This window comes from Ammospiza caudacuta, chromosome 6 (genome assembly GCF_027887145.1).
Source record: "Ammospiza caudacuta isolate bAmmCau1 chromosome 6, bAmmCau1.pri, whole genome shotgun sequence".
NCBI lineage: Eukaryota > Metazoa > Chordata > Aves > Passeriformes > Passerellidae > Ammospiza > Ammospiza caudacuta.
The window spans coordinates 21462870-21490627 of NC_080598.1; the positions used below are offsets into that span (position 1 = coordinate 21462870).

Consider the following 27758-nt stretch of genomic DNA (forward strand, 5'->3'; position numbering starts at 1 on the left):
CTATTCTAGCTCCAAGTTTAGCTTGAAAACTTCTCTGCCAGCTGTTCTTCTGCAGTTAGTACTGTGTCTTTTCCAAAAATCTGCAAAGCAACTCCATAGTTATCACTTTCTTATGGTCCATCCAGGCTGCACTTCCACAGAGGAAGCATACAGAACCAATGGAGATTAACTCCAAAATGCTCAGGATTCATCCATAAACACTCCTCTAGCACAGTGAGTGACAGGAGTGAAGCATTGTGCCAGTCCATACACTACTGGTATATAGGCTTGTTTTGTTTAAATAGTAAAAAAATAAACTCTCCAAACCAGTTCTCGTGAAGGGAAAGCCAGCTTCTGAGTTGTAACTTACTGGTTTTCTCTTCAATTTCTCTGTGAAACATCTCCTCCCCAGCAGGATTTGATAGGGAATGATTCAAGTCAGGTTCAAGGGCGCTGTATCATTTAAGGGCCTGTATTTCAGACGGTCACCTAAATAGATCTGCTGCTCTGCAGTACCTGCAGGCAAAGAGTTCTGCTAAAGCCATTGAGATGAAGCCAGACTGTGTGCTGGAATCCTTTGATTCTTGATAGGAATCTGCAGTCCTCCTGCAGAGGAGGAGGGACAATTAGGATGATCCAACTCCAATCATCTTCCACAAGCACAGTATTCCTTATGCAAGAGCCACGCCTGTAGGTTTACATGGAACAGCCAGGCCAAGAGGCTAATGCAAGACAAACAAATGACACCTGCTACAGGACAAAAACCATTCAAAATAACTTTATAAACTCTGTCACATTTCTGCTTTGTACATCAGTTCAACCTTATCCTTCGGGTTTGTTATGGAAAATTGACAATGCTTGCTTTTTGTTTTGCTTTTCCTGAAAGGCAGACACAAAACCAGCCATCAGTGCATTATTTACACAAGTGCAACACAATCTCCCACCCCAAAATTAATTTTTTTCACTAACAAGGTACTTCCAAGAGAATGTAAATAAACACCACAGCTTGAGCAGTGTTTCTGAAGTCAGTTTATAAAGGTTAGGTCATTTCTGCAATCCCCAAATGCCAGAGCGAGTAAAGCTTTGCTCGCCATCCAACAGGCTAAAAATACAACATTTCAAGTATTAAATCAGAAATTTCTAAAGACAATCCATATTTCGATAAATAAACACAAGGGAAACAGTATACAGCTCTCAATATACTGTATGAAAAGTGGTGTCCAGTTTCAAACTTTAGCAAGACAAGTGCACAGCCCAAAAATGCGATCAAGTAACCCTGAAAACTGCAGCAATCCGGGAGTTCCAAACATGAATCTCTTTTGTGTTTCCCCTCGAATTACTCTGCTGGTCTGAGGCATTTGATTGTTATTTAGTTCTACAGCTGTAGGTAATCAAAAAAATTCCTAAATTCATTCCCATATGGAAACAATTCAAGAGAAGGTTCCATAGATAAAGTCTATTATCATCTTGTTTCTCTGCACTCCACTTGCAATGGGATGCAACTGCAGGTCTGTTATTCCCATAGTGTCCACAGCTAGGACAAGTTCAGTCCAAGTCATGCTGGCTGTGGCTTGCTCTCAGTTTTCCACTTCACGTGTGTCTTCACCATCAGTTTTCTTATGTTTCCTCATATGTTTGTATTTTTCCACATATGCCTTCACCAGGTTAGCCACCTTCATAGGGTTGATCTCTCCACTTTTGCTGTGGCAGATCTGCAGGGGATCAGAAAGGGCACTTGGTCAACGACAGCAGCTCAGGCAAGTGGCAGAGAGGCCCTAAGCTGCCCAGGGGAGCCAATTCCTGCACAGACCCCCAAGGCCCAGAGCAGGGTACGTAAGCAGAAAACAAAGACAAGAGCAGCATTTTCCTTCAAGCATTTCAGGAATGGCCCACAGCTTATCTACAGAGCACCAACTGAAGGCAGAGGCATCTCAAAGCAAAAAGATTCATTTTTACTACAGGCTTTTCCACCCATCCATCCAGTTTTACACAACATGTGGTAACCAAGGAAGTGTTGATATGCCAGTTTTGGGATGTTTTTGAAGAAGCAATGCTCAGATTAAAAGAATGTCAGTTTTGAGAACACATTTTAAGACAGGGAAGAAAGAACAGACCCTACACAAGTTACTTTATTCAGGGAGGAGTTCAGAATGACTTCAGTAGCAATTGGCACTGCTCAGCTCTCTCACAAACATATGGGTCACACAGAAGATGTGAAATTGCAGCCATTACCTTGGGGATTTTTATTTATGATGGAATTTCTCAGTGACAGCAAGAATGCAGAGCAGGGAGAAATTACAGCTCTCTGAGGTATCAATTAACTGCCTTGACCACTGACTGCATCTTTTGTAGCCATGATCCACTCAGCACTAAGATCTGAGAGAAAAGCTCGTCTCAGCAAAATTGCAAGACCCTCTTCCAAGGTTCAGGGACACCACAGATGCTCAAGGACCTATTGCACAAAGTAATTTCTCACTTTATCAGAAACAGCTAGAATTCTGGCTGAAGTTCCTAGTGAGGGAGATTTGACCATTCTCACCCAGGGCAGATACCATGTAACATTTCAGCTCAAGCAACTGAAGCTCAGCAATGTTCAGGTCCACTGAAAACATGACCTCATAAAAGGAACAGACCGACAGCTCTCATCAATGGCACCAAAGAGTCTGGCTTAAAGCAACTACTGCTTCACCACAGGAGTGCAGAGTATGAGTCAGAGTCCAAAGATCTGCTAGCCCAGTTATGGCATGTAATTGCTGAAATGGCAAGTGCAATCTAAAGTACTGCCACTATGTAATGACCTGCCCAGCTCCTCCTCTCCACTCCCTTTCACTGGGCCCTCACCTTTTGCACTGCTTTCCGAAGGATGCTCTTGTACTCTTCCTTTGTAATCTCCCTCTTCTGGTAAAAAGGTTTGATGGCAAGTTTCACTTCTTCCACAGCCCTTTCTTGCATGTGAAGCTTCTTCATGTACTGCACAGGAAAGAGAACTTCATTACCTTGTGCTGTCTTGGGAATGGTTTCTGAATCTGTTTTTCTTAGAAACGCTCAAACAACGAAAATTCTCATTTCACAATTTTAACAACACAAGTAATCACCTCAAAGTAATTTCCTTTACTGTCAATTACTGTCTTGAAACAAATACCAGTTTGTGCTATGAGGAGCCCTTGCTTTATGTAACATGTGTTTTAAGCAAGTGACTACAATGTGGACTTCCTGGTTTTGGTCCCCTCCCTTCCTTCCAACAGCTCTAAATTAAACATACATCCAACAAAAGCAGCAAACCACAACTGTGAATATAAGGCTTCAGATAGCTCTAAAGACAATGTGAAAAGTGCAGAGTTGCCTAAGAAGTAATGATTACAGGTGCCATCAAAACAAGTCTATAAAAACTTGCTCATAATTGGAGGCTCAGAGTGAAATGCATCTTACTGTTTGGTTTTATGGTATGAGGCAAAATAACAGGCTAAGTTCTTTTCATTCTTGTGTTAGCATCCACTGTGCCTAGAGCAGATGGTCTGTGCAGCAAACTTAAAACTCAGCAGCAAGGGATTTGCACTGAAAGATCTCCACAGTGTTTTACTATCTTTGCATTTTCAGTGCTGATAAGGAACAAAATACAGCTCTACCTCTTTATAGAACTATTATGAGAATGGACAATAATTTCAAAGCTGGAGGGGAAATGAGAAAACCAGGTGTTTAGAGAAACTTGGGCATTGTGGTTTCTGGAAAGTCCCCTCCAAATATTCACATAAGAAAGTTTCAGAACTTTAAGAAAGTATTTCAGATGTTGCAATCCCTCTCTGTCCTATTGAGATGAACCAATAGAAAGCAGGTGAAATGAAATAAATCCCAAATGAATTCAAAGAGAGGATTGACTGCTGCTCTTTGGTTAGCACAGTCAGTCACCAAAACCAGCAGGGCTGGGAACATAGAGTACAGAAAGTTAAAAATCTTCCAAATGAAAAAGTTCAAATAAACAGCTCATTAATTTTATGAATTCACTCACCTCCTCGTTTTTTGTTTTATCCACTGGAGGTTTGGGTGCTCTGATCTGTTCCTCTGCACTTCCAACAGAAGCAGCTTGGATTCCTGGCTCAGATGCCGTAGCCAGGCTGCCTGGCTCTAGGGTGAGGCTCTGTCCTGCCACGCAGCCCAGAGCTGGAAGACTGCCCTGCATGATGAACTGAACCGTGGGCTGGCTCACCGGGGCGTACGGGGGCAGGCTGGAGGGCAGGGCTGCTGCCAGAGGGATGTTCTGGCAGTACACCTGTGGAACAGACACCGCTCTGTAAAGCCTGTGCTGACAACGCACAGCATCACAGCAGGGTCCTCAGAGCACCTTTATCCACCACCAGCTACGAGCAGCCCCAATCCCCTTTTAGCTGCTGGGCAGCACAGACTGATGGCTCAGACCAAGGCTACCAAGCCAACATTTACAGCCTGATCACAGTCAGGAAGAAGCTCATAGTTTCTCAGGCAGCACTGTCCTTCTGCAAGCTAGCGCTGAAAGCAGAAGCTGCAGGTACAGAGCCAAATTAAAGATGATACATTTCTTCAACTGTAAGGAGCACCTGAGAGATTAAATGATAGGAGGATTGCTGAGGTGTAGAGGCTACATGAAATGTACCACACGCAGAGGAAGGCACACTGCCATGAGAGGAGAGTGGTGCACAACGAGGGCACAGATGAGATGGGATGCCTTCCATGACAGGTGGGTGCTGGAATAGGAACCAACCTGAGAGGAATCTAGATCAGGAAACATAGGCTCGGGAATCATATAATTGGTTGGAGGAGGCTCATTGAACTGCACCTGATTTAACGTTTGGTTCAGGTCCTCTGCTTTCCAGGCCCCTTCTTTTGCTCGCTGCAGTTTGTACAACGGCATCCCTAGGAAACCCAAGGGAAGGAAAAAAAAACATCTTAGCAAAGAACAAAACAATTGGTCAAAGATTCAAACCCAATTCTATTTTAATAATTTAAATAAAAAGCATCTAACAACAAAACTAGCGATAAAAGGATTTTTTAGTATTTGTATTTTAAAGCTTCTGATAATAGAGAACTTCTCATCCCCTTCAGCAATTGCTTTCTACTGGGTTCTCTGTTGAGAGTAACCAGCAAGAACAACACAGGCAACTCTGTCAACACAAATAGCACAGGTTCCCAAGCCAAACTGTTTCTGGCAGCTTTGGTTTAGCAGCATTCACAGGAGTGAGCTGCAGACACCTGTCATACTCCTTGGTTTTGAGAAACATTTATAAAGTCTGAAGGCAAAGCAAGCATTCCAGTTAAGTGCAGAAAGGTGGGACATGGGCTGCCAGCTCAGAGATGGGGTTGCTGCATGTGTTTCACGAACGAACAAGCTGCCACTGGCTGAGCTGTGCTGACAGCACGTCCTCTCCAATTCATTAACACAACTCACCTCGTGATTTCTACCAGTGCAAAATGCCAGCTCTCAGGATTGCAAACCACAGCATCATCCCAGCTCAGATGACAGAGTTCTTACACTACAACCACATTTGGCCAGGCACCAAAGACCTAAGCCTTATACAGCCTGTTCAACTGCTGTTTGTTTCCCAAAAGAAACTTACTTGGAGCTTTTCCAGCAGACAATGCGCCACTTTCCTCCTCTTGAAGATTCCAGGTAACTCTTTTCACTGGTGCTTTTGATTTCAAGGCAGGACCCTGAGGTACCACTTCCAGTTCAGGTTTAGTGAAATTACTTGTATTTTCATTGGAGACAAGGCACTCCTCCTTAACCTCCCTCACACAATCTGTAACTTTGCTTTTGGATGAGCTTTGAATTGGTGCAGCTTCAGCTGGAACATGCATGATAACTTCTTTCTTTGGTGGTTGTTCCATCAGAGATGGACATAATGCAGTATTTTCTATTTTAACTGTAATCTCTAGGTTTGTATTGCTACAGCTACCAAGCACAGCTGCATCAGTACTATTTATTAAGTCTGTTTCAGCGAAAGAATCCACATCACCAATTGGGGCACAAATGTTTGTGATCTCTGGCACAGGGAATGCAGTTTCACTGCTCACTTCCTGACAGATGGGCTCTGCCTTTACGGTTTCTTGGACCTCTCTCAGCTGAACTGGGGTCTCAGTCTGTATTTCCTCAAGTTTGACATTTGGTTGGATGGTTATGGAAAGCCCTTCTAGTACTAGCTCCTCTTTTGGCTCTTGTTTCAGAGAATGGGGTTCCTCCAGACACCTGGTCACATTTTCAGCTGGAGGTTTTTGATCCTTTTCTGGAGCAGGAGGAAGCAAGGTCTCTTTTGATCTGTGTTTCCTTTCTTTGGAACGTGATCGGGATCGCGCTCTTTTTTCCTTTGATTTGCTGCTTTTGCGCTCCCAAGATCGAGACGCAGACCGAGACCGAGACCTCCACTTACTCCTGTCCCGAGATCTGGATCTCTTTCTGTCCCTTGACTTCAAACTACTTTCTTTATCATACCTCTCGTAGCTTTTGTCCCTCCTGTGCTTCCGCCTTTTAGTCCTCTCAGCGCTGTTCGACTGGGAGCGGTCCCTGCGCCTTGATCTCGAGCGAGAGCGTCTTTTCTTTTTCCTATTTTCATAAAAATCAGAAGTACTTCCAGGAGTACCTGAACGTGACCTAGATTTCCTTCTGTCCCTAGACCAAGAAGTTTTTGCCTTTTTATCCTTGGTTTTATCCTTTGTTTTCTTCTTTTTTGATCGTTCGTGACTGCTAGAACGGTCAGTAGAAGACCTCCTGCTCTTGGATTTTAAAGTGTGTGTTTTGCCGTGCTCTTCCCCACCTGACCAAGAGGTAGATCTGGAGCTTCGGTCCCTTGAGTGTGCTCTATCTCTTGACTCTGAACGTGATCTCTTATGCTCTTTGACAAGTGCTTTTTTCCTTTTCATCTTCTTCTTGCTTCGGGAGCTGGAGTTTGAACAGGATCTAGAACGTGATCGCCTCTCTGCTTGTTCTACTTTTTGGACTTTCTGCTGCTCAACACTCTTTGAGGGACTATCTGGTTCTATTTTTACATTAATATTAGGTCTAATCAATTCCTCAGCATTAAAGAAGACGTTGGGTCCTTCTCTGCTTTCCTCCTTTAAACACTTTGTATTAGAAACTTCCTTAACAGCAGATGAAGTGCAAGGACTGCTCAGGACATTTTCCTCATCCACATTATCTTGTTCCTCTGTATCAGAGATCTGTTCTACAATCCTGCTTGCCACTGTCACCTCATCACGAGACTCTATGTTACTAGATGGCACGTCAGAGTCAGTCCCAGATCTAAATATATTTTCTACCCTGTATGGGGTGAAACGACGGACAGTTTGAAATGTTTGAACTTTGGGATTTTCAATGGAAATAGTCCTGGTGATATTAGTTAGTGGGATCCCTGAGCCAAGCCTTTCAGGACTGCTGTTTGCTGAACTCGAGTCCGATCCTGTTGGCTCAAAGGGATCATAGATTTCACTTTTGACCTGCTTTTTCTTCACTGAGAAAAGCGGTGAAGGACTCTCCTTCTGCTGCACTTCATCGTCCACAGGGCGGAAGGTATTACAAAACCCTGGGTTAGACAGCCTGCTGGAATGTCCTGTGTTCCCAGGAATATTGATTTTAAAACTCTCAAAAGAGCCTGGGCCTTTGCCCCTCGAAGTGCCCAGCAGTGATGAACCGCTAGAGCCGCCGGGATGGGTGGAGAAAGACACCCCGCTTGGACGTGCCTGTTGCTGAGGTTCCTTGGAATTTGACTTCTGACTTTCCACCCTGCTACCCTTTCCTGGCTGATTAGTGCCCTCCTTGCCAGTCAGCTGGGTTATACAGGAGCTGGGGATATTACAGCTTTGGCTTCCTGCAGGTTCCGGCTCCACCTGCTTGCTGCTGGTTTCTTTTTTAATCTTTGGTATCCTGGGAAGCTCAAAGATGTCAATTCTCTGGGAAGGTGGTTTTACTGGCTGCCTCACAGTTACAGCTTTTGAGCCAGAATTCAAGTTACAGCTCAGGGGCTTTGAAGACGAATCAGTGGGTACAAAGTTTTTAGATTTTCCATTAAATCTGGGTATTTCATCTAACTTTGAGCCATGCCTGCTCAAAGTTGCTGTATTCTGAGTCTGGACAGACCTGGGTGTCATTGAATATTCTGATTTTACAGCTGCCTTTTCCGGTGCAGTCTGTGCAGGGCTTGCTGCAGACTCACTCCTGCTCAGTGATGGTGCTGAGAACAAGGCTGTGGAGTAAGTTCCCAGTCCCGAGGAGACGGAAGGTCTGGCCATGGAGCTGCCTGCTGTGGTCCCTGAGAGCGCTGCACTTGGGGGACTGGTATGCCCTGAACCATCCTCCACTCTGGAGTCACTGCCTGATTTTCTGTGAAACGGAGCTATGGCACACAAACAGACAATTCAGCTTTGCAGGACATATCCAGACATTTTCTGCCAATGTTAACAGAAGTACTGAGCTAATTATTTTAAGTTCCACTATGGTTTGCAGACATGCCACACAGTAATAAGGAAGTCCAACAGTTCTTTTGGTCACATACTCACTATTTAGTGCCAGACACCACATCTTTGAGGAAAACACTAATGTTTAGGAAAGAAATTATTCTGTTCTGTAGGTATCATCTAACTAGTGCTTATTATCCTGTAGCTGCTGATTGACAGAAATGACTATAATAGAGGACGTTAGAGGTACTTATTTTAAGAATAAAGCTCTAAGTTTCAATTTGAACAGGTTCTTTTCTAGCAATGCCATACCAAGGGAGAACACAGCTGGAGATGGTAGCACATATTTAGAACTGTACTTTTGCAAAAAAAATTCTTGCTAGGGTCCTTCATCCTGCTTTTCAAACTGAAGTACAGATCACAGGCATGGCAGCAGTGCATGACACATGCCAGAAAAACTGGGTCCTAAGATAACTCTGGTCTATCCAGTCCTACATTTTTTATAATGAAGCAAAGCATGAAATCACCGTGCAGCTCTTTTGAAAAAAGAAAACCATGCATTAAAAATAAAATCCTCCAGTATCATCTCAGTTCTCATTTAAACACAGACAAGCAACACTATTTCAGAACACCCATCTTATAAAACAGATGACTGTTGGCAGCTACTGAATCTATCCTACATATTCTGAGGCTCAGTAAGAGTATCCCAAGCTCAAAGCTATGCAGCCTGTAGGATCAGGGCAGATGTGGATGAAACAAAGAGGCAAATGGCACTGTGATGTGCCAAGTCCTTACCTTCCTTCTTTGCTGTCAGTGAACCATCTCTGTTGATGACCACATCTGAACTGCTCATCATGAGAAGGCTCTGTCCAGACAGGATACTTCCCAAGAGATCAGGCACAGGAGCAGCTTCTGCTTCTTGATCAGGACTCAAGGCAGGCACGCTGCTTCTGCATGTTTCAGAGGGGTTACATTTCCTTTACTCTTACAGCACTTGTTCTATACACACACATTACATTAAAAAGAAACCAAAGTCAAGGGCATAAACAGAGATCAGCCAGGGAAGTTCACTTGTAGTTTTGGCTTCACTAGAGTCATTCAGTCCCCATGTTTCTCTGACAAACAGAAGGTGAAGCTTTTACTGACTTCCCACAGGAGTAACACAAGATAAGAAAGTAATCATATCTGAGACTTTTGGTTAGCAAATGCTGGTGCTCACTGTGTTATATATCAAGACTAACTTTCCAGTGCATTTAAAATGCATTTTTGGAGTTTAAACCACTAATTACCACTTCAGAGCTATTTCTATCCTAGTTGCCTCTCTTACCCCCACTAAATCACAAACACAAAAGTATTCCTCAGGCCTACACTTCAAACTAAAAAAAAATGACAGAGCTTGAACCAGTGTTTAACCACAAGGTGCCACTGGTGGGGGTAGCTAAGAGCATGGCATAGAGCAATTACATTGAAAACCAATGGCAATGCTCCCACACATGGGACAGCACAAACACTCTCCGTTATGCTTTGCTCAATCTTATGAAGATGGTTTAAGTTCTCAGTTCTTGAAATATGGACTGATAAGGTGTTTCTGGTGCTGCTTCTGGTGTTTCAGTTTTTCTCCCTTTGCTTTTGTGTTGATGGGATCTGGGGGGTTGTTTTGTTTGAGTTTGCTAAAAAACAAACTTCCAAAGGGACCCAGCTCTTTGAGGGAGCTAGATTTCACTTCTGTATGACAACAAAGTAAACTTTATTAAAATAATGCACACCAAACATCTCTAATAACATACAACACAGAGGCAAAATGGGAACACTAAAGGAATAAGCTGCTAAGGCCAGACCAGGAAACTCAGTGTAGCCCAGACCAATGGAGCCTTTAGATGAGCTGAGTATCAGCTAAAGAGTTCCATCTTCTAATCAATATGCTACTCAAATAACTCTGAGGAACTAATCCTGAGAAACTAACTTTCACTGTAAGTCAGATGCATTAGAGGGCAGCTATGGAACCCTTTCACACCTTTTAACCACTTAAGCTGAGCTCCCTTTTTTCTTCTTTTCAGGTCACTCAGCCTTGCAGTTTTCTGTGACTCTATTGGTACATGCCTCAGTGACTTTCCTCATCCCTTTTCTTCTCATCATGCTCCCAGCTCCCTGTATCTTACCCCTCAGCCCTGAAAATTCACTGTGGCTGCCAGTGGGGGGCAGCCAGGGCTCCCTGGCCTTGGCAGGCTGGCAACACACAGCAAAGCCACTGTTAAACTGCAGGATCAAAGCAAGCTTCTCCTCAATTTTCTGAGCTCCAACAAACAGCAGAATTGGGTGAGGTGGGTACAGCCCTCACATCCTCAGGATGTGCAGCTGGATTCCCCAGGCCTCTCGAAGAGCAAGTGTTTGTTTAAAGGTTAATGACACTGGAATTTAAAACATACTAATGGGGTTAATAAATAGTCACAAACCAGAAAGTAAGAAGAGTTGGATTACGGTGGAAATATGAATTTTAAATTTCAACAGAAATGTTAAAGGTATGATGAAAGAGTGTATGTGTTCAACATAAAAAGAATCCTTGCACAAACTGATGTGGTTATTTATCTATATCTGTGCAGGCATGCATGTATACACACACATGCACTTTTTAGAAGACAGGGTAAAAAAAGGGTTAAACAAAGAGGATCACTAGGTTTATTCTTCTGTTAGGGTCATTAGACAACTAAGAATAATAAAATAGCAATGGACATTTACCTGGGAAGTCCCACAGAAACGGGTCTAGCTACAGGACGGTGAGACCTCAGTGCTGACTGGGAGAGAACTCTCCTTTTGGCACTCACTGGTGAATCTGGATTTGCTGGAACCTCTTCATTACTGTGATAAAACATGAACCCTGAAATTGTCTGAAATGTTTTTCACATCAAAGAGATGATACCGCTATGAGAGATAGAGTTAGAGAGCACTATATATTTTATTATGATATATTAAAAAATATTTGTGCCATATACTTATTTTCTGTTCTGCCTAAATAGAACAGCTTGATTCAAACAGCATGTTTTCATATCTAAAATGTTAAATGGACAATTTTCTTTTATGAAAGTATCAAAAAGAAGTATTCAGTGGAAAACTAAATTTCACCAACATTAATTTCAGATTCCCTCCTCCCCAAAAATTCAAAGTTTATGAGTGGCATCAATGGCACAGTAAGATTTGGCACAGTAAGATTTCTCCTGAATTTGAAGTGTCTGGAAAAGTGAAGGTAAGAAAAGGAGAAACATGGAAGATTCCATTTAATTTTGTGGGTTTTAGGACTGGACTCCTTCAGATTCTAACCTTTCAAGAACCCACAGATCTTACTGGAAGTTTCAGGAGGCTGATTATTTCAGAAAAACACTTTAGAGGAGGCTGATTCCTTACAAGTTTAGTAACTTAGCCCAGAAGGAAAGAAAGAACAGGTCATTATGTGTTACCATGGGCTGTGTACCCAAAGCTGCCTTCAGATGTGAGATTCACACTCTGCATGGAGTGTGTGCACAAATGGAGCACACAGCATGGAGCTGTGTGCACAAACAACCCAACAGCTGTTAAATTACCAGGTCCCTGATCACAATCCAGAGATCTCTCACCTTTCATAAGGATCCAACTCATATGGATCTCCAAACACAGAGAGGGAAGCTGCACCAATATCTGCTCTCATCAGCCCCAGTGAGGGCTCAGCTGGTTTGTACATGGAAGGAAGTGAGGCCCCACGCACAGGTTTACTGAGACCAAGGGTTCTTGCAATACGGGAGCGAGCAGTAACCTCATTTTTTCCCTGCACAGACAAAGAGATTGGGTTACTTAAGTTAGGGCAGGTAAATTTGTGTTTAAAGCCCCAAATTCTTCATTTAAGCTGTGTACAGTCATCAGGTTACTACCATCACCAGCACAAGTGGTGTGCATTTATTGTCTATATTTGTTTAAAAGTATTTATGAAACTTGTAACTATGGCGGAGACTGCATGCATCAGATATAAGTGACCAGATAAATTAAGCTTCTCAAAATCTTTAATAATGTCAATTCAAAATTGTTGGTTCCTTGTTAAATGCTGGAGTTCTGGCTCTGAGGTGTAGACTCTAGTTAAAGTAGCTGACAAAAAGAATCAAGCTGGTGCAGAGTAATCTGCAGAGTAATTTACAAGAGAACACTACCCACAGCTGAAAGGGATTTTGAGAGCTCTTACAGCTAATAAACTGGCTTTGCAACGACACAGCCACAAACACCCACAGCCTATTATTACAAAGAACAGGTGCTGGCAATTTTAACTGAGCTTGCATCAGTACCAAGTAAACACTACAGCTGAATGGCAGGGCAGGACACAAATCCTGCAGGACATGCTTTACAATCTGACCCCTACAGTCCAGGTAACAGGATATGTCAGCACAGAAGTTGCAATTCACTTCCACATACAGCATCTTTCTGGAATACCCTGGACACATCCTGCACAGACTTCCACCAGAAAGAAAGGCGCCTGCTACCATTGAAAGGTGGCATTTCTTCCAGCTGAATCCCATGTTATAGTGCTTTTACAGAGGGCTGAAAAAGGCAGGCACTGACTGGCAGAAACTCACTCACATGTGATCTTACTCTCGTTTTTTTCCCCCTTCTCTTCTTTGTCACACGCTTGCGCCTCTTCAGCTGTGCCCCTGAACTCTTCTTCCCAGCAGCAGATTTCTTCTGAGTTCTTTTTTTGCCTCCTGCTTTCTTCCGCCTTCCTGATGGGACAAAAAACAACGATATGGCTAAGTGCTGGCACTGTATTTTACACTGTACTCCCCTTCCTGTCCCCCCACGACACACAAAGCAGCTCAGAGAGACATACAGCACATCACCAACAGCACAGCAGGAAAAGTGACATCCTTAGGAATCAGTTAAAAACCACCTTCATGACACTTCTAGGCAGAGGGGGTAGAGGGAAAGAAGAAAATGCACATGGGATACCTCCACAGCTGTGCAGGTGTGGCAGCACACAGCTGATGTATTTTGCAGGATTCAGGCCCCCCTGAGGTGCCTGATGTCCTTACCAGTTTTCTTCTTCTGCCTGGTGGGAGCACGTGGTGCCAGAGGACGCTGGTAGATGGCTGTGTTCAGGCCTGCTACCACTGCCTCAATTGTTTCATCCAGAAGGGAGGACATCAGGTACCCTGGCACGTGCTGTGGGGAGGATTAGAACATACACCATACAGTCAGCAACATTTACTTATAAAATGGATTTGAGATTCAAATGAGGAAACCCCTCACATCACCAAGCTGCCACTGAAGCAATTATGCCATTTTTAAATCCACTGACTGGCATATTAAGGACCTTGCTGTTCAGCCTCCTTCAGAGTTACATGCATGCTCCCAGCTTCTCAAAACTTACACTCCCTCAAACAGTGGAATTATGCTTCGGTCAACTCAAGGTATGAGCCAAAATAAGATGCACTTTTGTTCAGAGACAAAGGCAATAAATAACAGTGCCTTTCTAGGTACAATTTGTAATCACCCCTGCACACTGAGAAGTGGAGCTAAGAACAGCTCTTGAACGGGAAGTGCTGGGTTCCCAGGATTACACTACCATGGAATAGTAAAGTCCCCATGCACCACCCCTCTCACCCACAGGAAATGACTCCACACTACTTCTAAAACAACAAGTAAGGAAGGAAAGAAAAATAACAACAGTTACCTTGAAGTCTTTCACTTCAAACAACACTTTCCTCTATTTTTTTCAACATATAGCCCTGACTACTCAGCTGTAATTGCTTATAAACAATGAATCAAATAATTCATCAACTTCTTCTATTTTATTAACTCTTCTAAAGTTAAAATTGAAACACCTGGGTTTGGAGACAGTGGGGTTTGGCAGACAAAGAAGATCATCTCCATTAAGGAGGACATAATGAATTTAACAACTGCTAAAGCCTTCTGGGAAGTCCTTAAATCAAGGGAAAATGTGATAAAAACTTAAGGTGAGCTGGATCTTAGTTCATGGCAGCTATCTCAAACTATACTTAATACAGTAAGACAGGGACCCTGTGTATTTGGGATACTCTCCTGCATAGATTCTCTGGTACTGTTAATGTGTTTGAACTCATGTGGCCACATTATTGAGGACACTAAAATCTGTTTTTTTTCCTCTTCTAACAAGGGACTGATTTTCACAAACACAGAAACTTTAAAAACGCAAAATTTTTCTCTTCAATTGGACTGAAGGCAGTCAACATGTTCTACTGCTATGGGCAAGGAGGACAAAAGAAAATAAACAACTGTCAAATAAACATGCTAAAAAACCAGAAGTGGTGCACAAACTTTGTATTAATAGCCACTAGGAATAAAAATAAAATCTTGCTCACAGCGGATAAAAATGCAAGCTAAGAGAGGAAGCTGCTGCAGCATTTCAAAATAGAGCATCTTGGTCATGTGCCGTACTCCATTTGCACATACTGCACATCTCAGATTAAAAGAGCTCCACAACTACCAACCACTGTGCTATGGACAGTCAACACAGCCAGCAGAGCTACTGCAATGGGGCTGGTTTCAGTAAGCCTTGCCCAGGGCTGTGCAGAGCCCCTCGGAGTGCCCGTGATACCCGGATTTGCTGCGCCGTGGTGATGCGGTTCCTGTTCACGGTGGCGCGGACGCGCTCGCTCTGCCGAGTCCTGGCGATGGCCCGTGTCCGCACGTGAGGGCGGAGCCTGCTGGTGGTGGGGACAACATCGGCCATCAGGGCAGCCACCTCCTCCTCACTGACATGATCTGCATCTTCAACAAGAACAGCATGAGGTTACTTGTCTTTCTACACGTGAAATAATTTGAAGAATTTCAGACAAAAAAAAAAAAAATCAGCATTCTCTTTCTTAAACCAATCACCTCTGCAGGCAGCCATTACCCTCTCGAAAGAAAATGAGCACAGACACCATTGCTTCAGACTGTTATCACAGTATAGCACTTTTCTAGGTAACAGAAATTGCTGCTACCTTGGCAATCTGAGGTCAGGACACTAATAAATTCTTTCCAATGTAACTCAGTGCAGTCACACTGTGGTGCTGGGATTGCCTTGGAAAGGTTAAAGGATGCTTACAAGAAGCAGTTCCACAGGTTGTAACTGCAGATGAAAATCTTCATAAACAAGATCCTCTCATCATTCAAGAGTTCAAGTCTAATCTTAAGGTTCAAGAGAGAATGCTTATCAAAACAACTTGAAACAGATAAAGCCAAGAGGTTAAACACGTCTTCAAAACACCACATGATTCACATTATCCAACCTGGGAGAAAAATATTTACTTTGAGTGGCTACCACAAAACCCTTACCTGCAGCACCATTGGCACCCATGGGGGCACAGGCAGGGCAGAACCATTCATCTACAGGGACTTCACTCAGAGGAGGATTAAGGCATTCCATGTGATACCTTGAGGGGAAAAAACCCAGAAAATCAAACAATATGCTCCTTACCTAGGGAGCATTTCACTTCTATCCAGTGCTACATATGGCAGATTCATTTTCTTCAGCCTGAAACTATGGTTTATGCATCTGCTTCTATCAATCTGCAGAGAAACAATGCTACCTGATAGCTACACAAGGGTTTTAGTTCTAGATGGTATTTTCATCACTTTAGGCTCAAAAAAATCTCAGAAAACTGAGCATTCTCCCCTCACTGTGTGGTGAATCACTTGCCATTTGAACCCAAGCTGCAAGAAATGTGCAGAGCCAAAACTGATGGTGGCAAGACAAGTACAGAGGCGCTGGGAAGACAGGCAACCAGGAAACAACATCAATTTCCTGATGAAGCTGATAAACCAACACAATATTAACAGTGCTCATGCTTATGAGCATTTGAGGCAAGCTATTCTACATTTTTCTAGAGTTAATCTCAGCCATGGAGAGCTAGTAAAGACTGCAAGTTCTTTTATCAGGAAGTGCTTCTGGAACTGCTTACTCTAGAAATCAAGCATATATAAAGAACTTACTTTAGGAAAAGGAAACAAAAATCAAAGACCTGTATCAAACTAGAAATAACAATACATTTAAAAACTATAGTAACTATAGAGAGATCCCAAACTAAAATCTGAAGCAATTCAGAGTTTCCTTCAGATTGAGAGAGGCTTATGGAAATTCAGAAAGAACTTGAATATGAGACGTGTATGAAATGCTGTTTTGGCTTAATATTTCAAACTCAAGTGTTCTGATGGTACTCTTAACAATCTTTAGTGTTCCTGATTTTGTCTTTTTCCCAGAAGATGAATCAGTGTATATGTGTGTATGGTCAGTGTATCAGTGTGTACAGACACGGAACACAAAGGAAAAACTAGACTTAGCAGATGTCTAGTTAGCTTGGCAGAGTAATTTTTGAAAAGTTATTTTACATACTCTACTAGCAACTCTCTTTGTTCAGTGGGCAATTTCTGACATCTTCAAACTGACAGAGCTGGAAGACTGATTAAGCAGCCCAAGGGCTTTAAATTCTAGCAGAAAACAGTAGGGCCAGAGCTGTGTTCAAGTATATTCACAACTCTACCTAAACATTCATTTTATTAATCAAGGAGAGGACAGAAACAGAAGCAAGCAAGAGTAAGAGAATCATTTAAGAGCTGTGGCTGTAAAGAAAATTCTCAACATTTCCCAAAACTGTGGATCTTAAGTACTTCTCCTGCACAGCTCTACTGCCCAGTCACTTGGGACATGTCATGCATCCTCTCCTCAAGGAAACATAAAGCATGTAAGGTTCTACTCTTCCCACACCCAGATGTTGCATGGATAAGCCCAAACACCTTCATCACTTGAAGGTGTGGTCATCTGTTTTGGTGCCCTGCAGCCTTGATGTGTGCAGGACTCTCCACACAAACACTGCTAAATGACCAGGAAAGGATCCATCACATCATGGGGATGGAAGTCTGCACTAGAACACATGGATACACGGCTGGCCACATGGTGAGCCTGAAGAGAACAGCAAGGGGCAGCCTGCATACCAGACAGTGCCTGAGGACCCCACTCTGGCTACGTGCAATCATGCAGGTTTATTTCAGCCTCTTACCCTGCGTCGCAGCCATCACAGAGCAGCAGGCGATCCTCGCGGTCACTCCTGCCACACACCTCACAGAACGTTGGATCATCCTCTCCATCAGTGCCCTGAGTTTTTGTGTTCTCAACAGGAATCTACATAAAACAGGGATTCATAGTTTATGCAGAACGTGGCACTTTTTAAAACCCACCGTCACACTACAATAGTACCTGCAGCTAAACCTACAAGTGAGGAATCAAAATGGCTGTTACACACCTGAACCTTCACTCAGCTCTTTCAGCACACCTAGGGCATGATCAAATACCTGACAACATCTACTTAACTTGTCTACTGTCGGGCACAAATGACTGTAGAAAACTGCATGTTAAGAATAGGCAAAACAAAAATCCACAAATAAGATCAAAAGTAGTCAAACAAACAAAAAGATGCCAAAAATGAGACTAAAGAAAAGAGCAAACTGCTGCCTCCTATATTACCTCAATGTTAACTCTCACTTCTGTTAAAATGCAAACAATAATAAACCATCATAAACCATCAGTTTATGAAAACAAAGCATCAAATCCCTAAATGTCCCCTGGAAACCAACACCTTTCTGATATCAATTAAGAGCAGTGACAACTCTTTAATGTTCTTTTGTGAGCAATTACTGGCACACTCAACCAGTGCCCTTCAGGGCTCTCCTCCTGCCTTGTGCCTCTCTCCCCCTCCAAACCCAACTGCTACACAGCATTGCTGGCAGCAGGACATAAGGAAGAGATTGTGGAGAGTCTAGATTATTCCTATACATCCTATAACAGCACTTGAAGAATGCAAGGCACTTTCCACACGCAGACAGGGTTATTCATGAAGAACAGTTTTCAGTCAAATGTCCATTATACAAAACAGGCAGTTGCAAAAAACACCCTTTTTCTACCACCACAAATGATGCCACAACACAATATTGCAGAAAGTAAGGTTAAGGAGCAAAAAAAAGTCACAGTTCCTTAAAAGGCAAATTCAAAATAAGAAAAAAAATAATTCATTCAGATAGCAAGCATTACATAAACAGCCTAAAAGTGTAAACTTTTGAATAACAATGTTGTGCCAAATGGCCTGGTTGTTTGCTACAGTCAAAGGCTTACCTTTTTTAAGATTTTACCACCAAAACGTGCCCGAATGTTAATGTAATTAAAGAGGATTCGATCCACTGGACAAGAGTTTGCATTCTAGGAAAAAAAAAATCCCAATACAGTTAATAAGTGCATCACTTTATTCAAATTTTTAAAAGTAATCTTAAATTATTAATGCAATAAGCATTAAATTAATGTAGTAGTCATTTTAACAGCTATTGATCTTGACATTTCAAGTACGTTAAACTGACTTATCTGGTTTACAAACAACATGTTCTATTATACATGCATTTTTAGAGAAGCATTTATTTTACTGAAGCAATTTAGTTATTATTCAATTGCCAGCAACATCAAAGTTCTACCAAACATTGCCTTGAAATAGTGCTCATGTTTTAAGTCATTTACTTTCCTTTACAGAATGAGTAACTAGAAATGGCTTAAAAATATATTCAGTAAGAGCGATTTATTTGCTTTTTTAAAAACTTAATCACCACTGCTACTGCTGCATGCACTGTAAGTTTTGTAATTCTCACCCTGGATTATGACTATGGCAACTAGACAGGTGGCAAGGAACTCTGACTGAAAAGTGAATTCACAGCAAGCTCCCAATTGTCAGTATTTTTTTACGTCTTTTCTATGCTTAGATGTTCAGGGTTGCAACAGATCCCAATCCAGCGGTCACAATACAGAACTCAAGAAAATATAAAGATAGATATGCAGATATATCCAAGCATAGAGAAAAATTAGTACCTCAACTTGAAAAAACAAAAGAATTGTAGATGCCCACAAACACACTTGGTTGTGACCTTACACCTTGCAGAGAACAGAACAAATCAGGACAGGTACAAGAAAAACAGATCCAGACTTCAAACATGAATCCTGCCAAACAGAGCAGTAACCCAAGTCTGTTTAAAAAAGCTTAAGAAAGCAAATAGCAATATGACAGTGTTTTGTTCTCATTACAGGACAACAGCATGATCACAGGGGATGGGGCAGAGCACACCAGAACACCACAGGACACCACAGACAAAACAGCTCACCTTAGACCACTCCACAATGCAGTCCAAGCAGAAGTAATGGGAGCAGCTCTCAGGAGTCCCAACAGCCTGATCCCTAAATGTGTTGAGGCAAATGGGGCAGTTTTCACCATCCTCATCAGAGGAGAGGCTCACTCCGTTCAAGTGTGGCTCTGATTTCAAAGAATCAGCCATTCCTTCCATAGTGGCCTCATTTTCTTCCTCCTCTTCTCCCTCCTCCTCATCATCCTCGCAATCTTAAGAAGTGAGAGATAAAAAACAGCTTGTGTGTGCTGCAAGGCTTCAGCAATGGGGACAGAGGGGGTGGGCAGGACAGGGGTCCAGTTCACAGAACATTCCAAGTAAGCTTATTTTATGAGGCTGCAGGGGTCAAGCACAGTCTCCCCAGTTTAAGGCAATATTTTTTGCTGTTTTCTTGCTTCCTAAATCCCTTCACTAAAAAGCAATGGATTACTCTGGTGAAAAATAAAGCCGGATAATGTAAGTAGTCTTGCAAGAGATTAAAATCACAGACACCAGAAAAGCAAAAGATTATCTAAAGACAGTTAAGACAGGTTAGGCTACCACTGAGCAATGAAGTTAAAAAATAAAGTTATAATAAAGTTACCATGTACCCAACTTTTGTTTTTTTAAGAGACATTCCAGAGGAAAAGTAGCAGCAACACACTCTACTGCAGAACAGCAAATGAAAGATTTCACCAGTAAAGTATGATTTTGTGAGCCAAGGGATCTAAGTGCCTTACAGACCACTTAAAGCTTGATTTTGAGTAAAATTATGCACTCAGCACACATTGTTGAAAGGTATTTTTGTTTTTATATAAATACAAAGATCTGTTGGTCTTTCCCTAAAACCTGTGAATTAAGCTGATATTTTCAAGAAGCAAGAAAAAGTACTTAAAACCCAACTCACTTTGAGCGAGGACTGTTGTTGGGCTGCTTTTTTTTTTATGAGAATGAGACCCTTGTCTTTTCTACTGAATTCTCCTGTCTGGACATAACAGACAATACTCTGAATGATGGATTAATAAAGCTTTTTAGCACCTGGCATCAATTTTTTGGTCTGTGTTTAAATCAGTGTAACTAGTAACTTGGAAAACTGTGCTCTTGCCTTCTCAACAAGCTTTAGAGCAGATAAAAATCTATTTTTGTCTATCCAAATATTAGAGTGTAGCAGTTTCAGAAGTACATGTATCTCCAGAGTACGTTTTCAGTAAAATCAACAAATTCAAATGATATTCACACTGCTTTTTCTAATAAAAATTAGTCATATCATCTTCCATTCTCCCTAGGTATTACAGCAATTTACTTCCAGAACTCCCATCACAGCATTCACTTTAGAGCCCCATGCCAAAGCAAACTAACAAACATGCTTTTCATAAGTGAAAAAATAGCATGAGCCATTGCTGCAACTTTGACTTTTTTTCCTCTTCATGCTGGGGCAGAGTTCACTCCTGCTGACTACAACTCCACTGCTTTGGACAGCAGACAGTCTTCAAACATGCAAATGCTTTAAAAGTTTAGAAATTGGGCACTATTACTTGTTTGCTTATTACTGTAGGATTTTGGCATCGGCCTGACAGGGCAGCATCTGTGGATTTATGTTTCATTGTTAGTTTCCAGAAGAACAGCTTTCATCTTGCTCTTCCTCAGTTATTTAAAAATGCCTGTTAAGGCACATGAGCAGAGCTTACCTTCTGTTTCTTCATCTTCACTTTCTTCCTTGTCCTCTCCACCTCCCTCTTCCTCAGTGTCATTATCTTCCTCTTCACTACCAGTATCATCTTCTGAATCCCAGCTATTCCCACCATTGCTTTCTTGAAAAGAGAACAGAAGAGAAGAGGAGAGGAAACACTTATTTGATGCAGACATACAGGCAGAGCAGCCCCTCATCAGGGCATTATGGATGAAGTGAACTCCCAGATTTCTGCAGTGGTATCAAAGCTGCCCATCTGGAGAAACTCCAGGGAAGCATGCCAGCAGTCTGATACACACACAAGCAATGAAGTGAAGCAAAACAAAAAAATCATCAGGGAAAAGGTGACAAATGGTCACAAATACATCTTTACCAGCCTTCTGAGGGTAAATCTATAGGCTCTACAACCTCAAAGGAGAAAGGTGCATGCTCAGAGAGCCCCATTTACCTGTTTCGCTGAGGAGGGCCAGACACTGCCTCTTGCCCTTTCCCAGAGCAGCGTTCCTGTTGATCAGCTCATCCTGGCTGTCATCGTCCATGGCGGGGCATGGGAGCCCCTGCAGGCGGCAGAGGCAGGGGCAGGGAGGGAGTGCAGAGTTCCAGCAGCAGGACAGGCAGGCTGGCACGGGGCAGGGCTGGCACCAGGCGGGCACAGAGCGTCGGGCGCATCCGCGAGACCTGAGTGTGAGAGGGGACACGGCTCCTGCACCTCTGAGCAGCCTTCCCCCGACTCACAGGGGGCCACAGGCAAGCAGCTACTGCTGTGTGAGGTTCCACAGCCCTGCTGAGCTGCATCAAAGCAGCTGCCTGTGAAAATCAGTGCACGTGAGAGATTCAGCTGGATCCTGGGCTCCTGGATCCTGGATGACAGCGAAAGTATAACCAGAACTCCCCACTGAAAATAACAATAGAAAACCTACAAACACTAAAACCATCCCATGGACCAGCAATTCATTGCAAAACTGAAGGGACCAGAGGCCCTTTGAACAAAGCCTAACAGGATGACAATATGTTTTTTAAATCAAAAATACTCCACCTTGCCTGATTGAAAAAAAGAATAAAGATTATGTAGTTTCAGTCCTTTATTTAAGAAAAAGGGGCTTTGCACAGCTCTGTCCAGAAATAGAGAAGTTGAAGACCCCACAACCATTACTCCATGGAAAAGATAAGATCTGATTTAGTGCATATTAATGCAATCACATTAATTGCTGTGCATCAGCACAGACTGGCAGTAAAACTGACAGATACTGGGAGATGTTGCATGATCCAAATTCATAATGACAATTAAATCAGAGCTTTTAACACATAATGCTACAAAGCATTAAGGCAGACAGACCCCTGGCAAGCTTCTATAAGCAAGTAATGAAAATATATAATTAACCGACACTTAAAGCTAGGTGTCATATCTCAATATGAAAAAGAAAAGGATTCTTTTATAAGAGTGGCAAAGAAGTTTCAATCAGGTGCTCTTCTCCCACTCTCCCTGCTCCCCATTACATATTTTGCATATTAAGAGATTTTTTGGATCAAAACACTATGTTTTATTCAAGTGCTCTTAATCTGTACCTTTGCACACTCCCTCTTTAAGCCACACAGCACAGCTTTGCACCAGAGAGCCTTAAAAATGTAGGTTAAAAAAGTAGAGAGCCTTAAAAAAGTAGACCAAACTACAAATGGAGTCTTCAGTGGTCAGGGAAAAAAAAACAGCAAACTCTAAAGAAAGAATACTAAGTTTCAACACAACTAAGTTCCCCTAAAGATTTCTCCTAATTTCAGTAAGAATCTTGCTTAAAGACAGGTTTACATTTTTATTTGTGGCTGTTAACATGAGCATTTAAAAAACTGTTTAAAAACAATTTCTGTTGGCTGAAAATACACAGACTCATCAAAAGCCAGTTACTCCATGATGCAACTGAAAAAAATACAAAGAAACACCCGGAATTTTTCAAGTTTCAGCAGTGCGTATGTATGAATTATTCAAGCTGAAACTCAATTATATAACATCCTCCCAAAAGCTCAGTTAGCTACAGCAATGCAAAGCTTGTGGTGACGTGAGGGCAGGACACAAAAAGGGAAGGACTGGCAGCAGCAGTCCCCCAGCAGGGCAAGGCAGGCACGCGTTCCACCCGTGTGTTTGATCTGTGCAGAACCTGGGCCGCTGCTCCAGGGGCACCTTGCGGGAGCAGAGCGGGTCCCTGCTGGGCTGGCACTGCCACACCCAGCCAGCCACCGCACTCCTGAGCCACTGAGGGTGAGGGAGGGCAACCACAGCTTACCAAAAACATGGATAAGCCTCTGCTTCACTATGGTCATTACCTTGGTTTCCCTGCTCTCCAGTCCTCAAAGCAAAGGAAGATCGTTGTTTCAAAAAGTGATTCCTACAAGCCTCAGTTCTGACCAACACACACCTTGCTACATTTCCAAGCATGCATTTCTTCACTGTAGTGGAATAAAACCACTACCTGTGGTATTTTTGCCTTGCTACCCCATGGAAAGTTATCCTTTAGGCACAGAGGTGAACAAATCAGCACTTGTGACTTGACAATCTAAACGGACATATTTATGCTGCTAATGCAAGCTTGTACTTTGCTCAGAGGCAAAACTCTGAGTTAAAGAAAATCTGATATTGCAGCAAACAATCAAGTCTTCAAATCCTGTCAGTAAAAAAGTCTGTTTTGTGGCTAGCTGGAAAGTGACAAGGAGAAACTAAGCGATGAAGAGATGAAGTGGATTTGAGATTTCTAAGCACATCAGAAATATTATTTTACAAACAACCTATTCCACACTGGGCAGTTGCTCTTAAGAAAAAAAGAAGGAAACCATGGTTGACTATACACCTATATACAAGAGGCTACTTCTATTTTTTAAGAACAATAAGCAGCATTTCCCAGTTGTTGGGTTTTTTTACAGGAGACATTTCAAACAAATTGCCACCGTTAAACACAAACACATTCATGATACACTTCAGAGAGTTCACCCACCTGTACAAAAGCCCCATTTTCTCCAGCACTTAGCATACCAGAATTTTTCTAACCCCCCTGAGCCACAACTAGCAAATACAAAATAGATGGAAAGCATTTTTATTATTAAGTTAACCAAGAAGTTTCTTTGAGGAGGGGATGACAGTCATTCCTCCAAGGCAACCCTTAACTCTGCACTTCTGTAACACAAAAGGCCAGACTGCTAAAAAGCAACCAGTTGTCCCTGAAGGCCATTTGACTCAGGGAACTACAGCTGCTTTTAGTTTTGTGGCTGTGAAGGACGTGCCCTTGTGGCACCCAACCCCTTGCTGCTAGGTCACTTGGAAACTGCCATGGTGTGCAGTACTCCCCATACAGCACTTGAGCTGCAAGCAGCTCTCACATGCACCAATCCTCCCTTCTGCATCCCACTTTGTAAGTCTGTCAGAGGAATTAAGGAAGGAACAGAGATGCAGGGTAACCTGGCCAGAGATCCCTTGTACTCAATAGCACTGATGCTTTCAGCAATCCCCACCTCAGTTCCTCGGGCAGGTGCCTCTCGCACTCACACAGTTTATCTATGCAGGCTCTGGATTACAGCTCGCACACAAGGCTGGCTGAAGGCAGGCACCATCCTCCCTCCTCCTTAACATCCCCTGCTTTCAAATTCTCACTTAGGGAACCCTACACAAACATCAAACCACAGAGGCAACGAGTGCATGGCAGGTGTTCGATCGCTCTGCTCGCACCAGTGCTCTCCCCAAGGCTCAGCTCAGCACGGCCCAGCCAGGTTTGCTCCCAGGGCTGTGTCCCTGTGGCAGCACAGGCTGCAGGACACGCTGCAAGCCCAGGCTTTGCTGCTAAGACAGATTACACTTTTACACACAGATGCCTTAAGTCATGTTAATAGTACAGTCAAAGAGCAATTACAAATACCTTCTTCAAGCTGTATTAGCAACAGGGCTTTCTGCTGGCTTCAACAACAGAGAAGATTAAGTGCTTCCTCCAGAACAAGTGTTTATCAAACAAGCACTTCAGGAAACATTTAGCTTTTTGAACTGAAGTCCTTATGCATTACCACAGATGAGTATTTTAATGCAGTTGGAGTATGTTCCAGTGAGAAGGCAAGCACAGGTCTCCAGCCATCAGGAGGAGGCACAGCCTGCAAAGGACACAGGAGCTCCACGTCCCCTGACACAAAGCCCACCGAGCTCTACAACAGCGAGTGCCTCTCCCAGCACGGGCACTGTCCCTCCTGGCACCAGCCCATCTCCTCCTCCACCAACTGTTAGGCACCTTCTGCATTTTTTAGAAAGAGAAGAGCTACTACAGATGGCATTTACTTTCACCTCATTGGGTAACGCAGGACTACTTGTAGGTGAAGAAGTTTCTCACAGAATTTACTCACAGGGTGGTTTTGAATGCTGATCTAATTACATGGGCCACTACTGAGCCATCATGCTCTAAGGAACACTTATAACTATATTTAAGCCTACTAAATTTTCAAACATTTGGGCTTTCAGTTCTCATTGGCACATATGTTTTATTGGCTTGTTGGGGGGAGGGGGTTTGGTTGTGTTTTTTCTTGGTTTTGTTTTTTTTCCCCCAATGGACTAAATAATTCAGTTCTCTCCGGAAAAGCAATGTCACACATCAGAAATCATTTAACTTTGTTTACAATTTCATATGCTACAGTCAATGAAAGAAAGTTAGAGCTGTCAAAATCATTGCTGCACCCAGCTGGAAAAAATCTGGTTATGGTGTGACTACTATCTGCCATCACCACATTCCAAAGGTAAATTAAGACAACTTGGCAGGGAAATAATTCAGATTAACAAGACACTCCTACAGCCCAGAGTTGTGCACTGCCAATCCAGTATGCACAGGGAGCTTCAAAAAAGTCCCCTAAATCTAAATTTAGATCCCTATTTAAATTTAAAAAAAAAATTTACTCTTAAATACCACTAATCAGAACTGCCTATGCAATAATTTAAGTGGAAGCACATAAGAACCCAATAGATAAGTCACAGAAAATTAATCCTGAGTTAGGAAAGGAAGTGCTTATCTGCCACCCATCCCAGCCCTGCCCTAAATTTAGCCACCCTGAATTCCAGGATGAAAACTGCCCACCAAAGCTTCCCCAGGAGCTGACAGTGCACTCTTTAGGGAGTTTGTAATGCAAACAAAGCAACACACAGGTTTTGCAAAAGCATTTTGAAAGTACAGCATCTTACCCAGAGGAGCAGCTAAGCATTTTGCACCTCTGTATTCAAAGGAGCAGCCAAGTTGTATGGAATTCCCAGCCTCCAATTCCTTGCAGCAACTGGCTCTGATTCCAGCTGTGAATTAACTACAATTCTGCTCATCCTCCTCTTTCTTTACAGGCCTCTTTTCTTAGGAAGAGTCACCCTTACTGGTGAGTTCCCTTTCAGGATCAGTCTTTCACACCAGTCCCATCTTTAGCTACAGCTTCCCCTGCTGTTTATGGGAATGACTGTGGGAAAATCAAAAACCACAACAAAAACCAACAAACCCAAACAAACAAGAAAACCCAAACAAAAAGCTCACACACTTTCATATTCTGTGCACAGCTCGACGGAGAAAGACCCCAAAACAGACACCCCTGAAACACACCAGCAACACACGACGGGGCAACAACCTGCAGGAAAAACAGTGAATGGAACTACAAACATCCCACCCACCCCACTGTCACCCAACGTGGGGCGGCAAAGGAAAGGCACCGCTGACACAGCTTAGAACCTCTCCGTAGGCACAGCTCCCTCAAGGCAAAGTTAACTCTAAACGTGGCCTGGCGATAAGTTAATACACGATTTAAAAAAAAAAAAAAAAAAAGCTCGCACGCAGCTCCTGATTTGTACTTGCGAGCGGATAACTCCTCCAACACCCGTGTGTGTGTGCACACCAGCAGTGGGAACGGGCGGGAGGAGGGAGAAGGGACGGGGGAAAGGGACAGGCGCCGACACAACACGCCGGAAACCCCGGGGGTTTAGTTTAGTCCCCTCGCTGTATTTCTACACGCACTTGGTACATTTATTCGGGTCTCTGCCGCAGCAAAGGCAGCTGCACGGCTCCCGAGCCCGCTCGGCCCTTCTGCATCCCGCGGGGCGCTCCCATGGGAACCCGGGAAGCACCCGGGGCCAGCCCGAGCCGGGGCTGCCCTCCCGTAGAGGCGTCTCCCGTCGGAGAACAACGCAATAAACCAATAAAGCTGCTGCCGTCGTTGTTGTTTATGAGAGCGACACTGAAAGAGCGACCGGGGCTGTTCCCAGCCGGGGCGGGGGTCGGCCGCTCCGCCAATTCCCACGGCCCGGCCCCCCGGCCCGGCCCGGCCCCCACCCCGCGCGCAGGCCCCGCCCGGCCCGGGCACTCACCGTGGGAGCAGCCCCCGCTCACATCCCGGCCGGAGCCGCCCGGTGCCCGCTCGCAGCCGGGACCCCACGGCCGCCGCGCCCCCGGAAGCGCTGTGGAAACACTGGCGGGTCACGGGGCGGCAGCGGGCGCAACTACCGCGCCTGCCGCGG

At 43.4% G+C, this 27758-nt stretch overlaps 1 protein-coding gene across 2 annotated transcripts; it reads right to left on the reverse strand.

Annotated features, from left to right (window-relative positions):
* Positions 1-729: 729 nt before the first annotated feature.
* On the reverse strand, positions 730-27758 carry PHRF1 (PHD and ring finger domains 1). Of its 2 annotated transcripts, none has more exons than XM_058806282.1 (18): positions 27609-27758; positions 21705-21934; positions 21255-21377; positions 19567-19799; positions 18539-18622; positions 17430-17551; positions 15709-15806; positions 14987-15159; positions 13443-13572; positions 12994-13133; positions 12006-12193; positions 11134-11253; positions 9193-9347; positions 5568-8336; positions 4790-4866; positions 3986-4246; positions 2821-2949; positions 730-1691 (listed from the first exon to the last, which is right to left on the reverse strand). In XM_058806282.1, the coding sequence occupies exons 2-18, from the start codon at positions 21793-21795 to the stop codon at positions 1557-1559; spliced, it is 5028 nt and encodes a 1675-aa protein (XP_058662265.1). In that variant the 5' UTR covers positions 21796-21934; positions 27609-27758; the 3' UTR covers positions 730-1556. The 2 variants fall into 2 exon arrangements, with proteins under 2 accessions (XP_058662265.1, XP_058662264.1); XM_058806281.1 differs by having other exon boundaries at positions 4715-4866.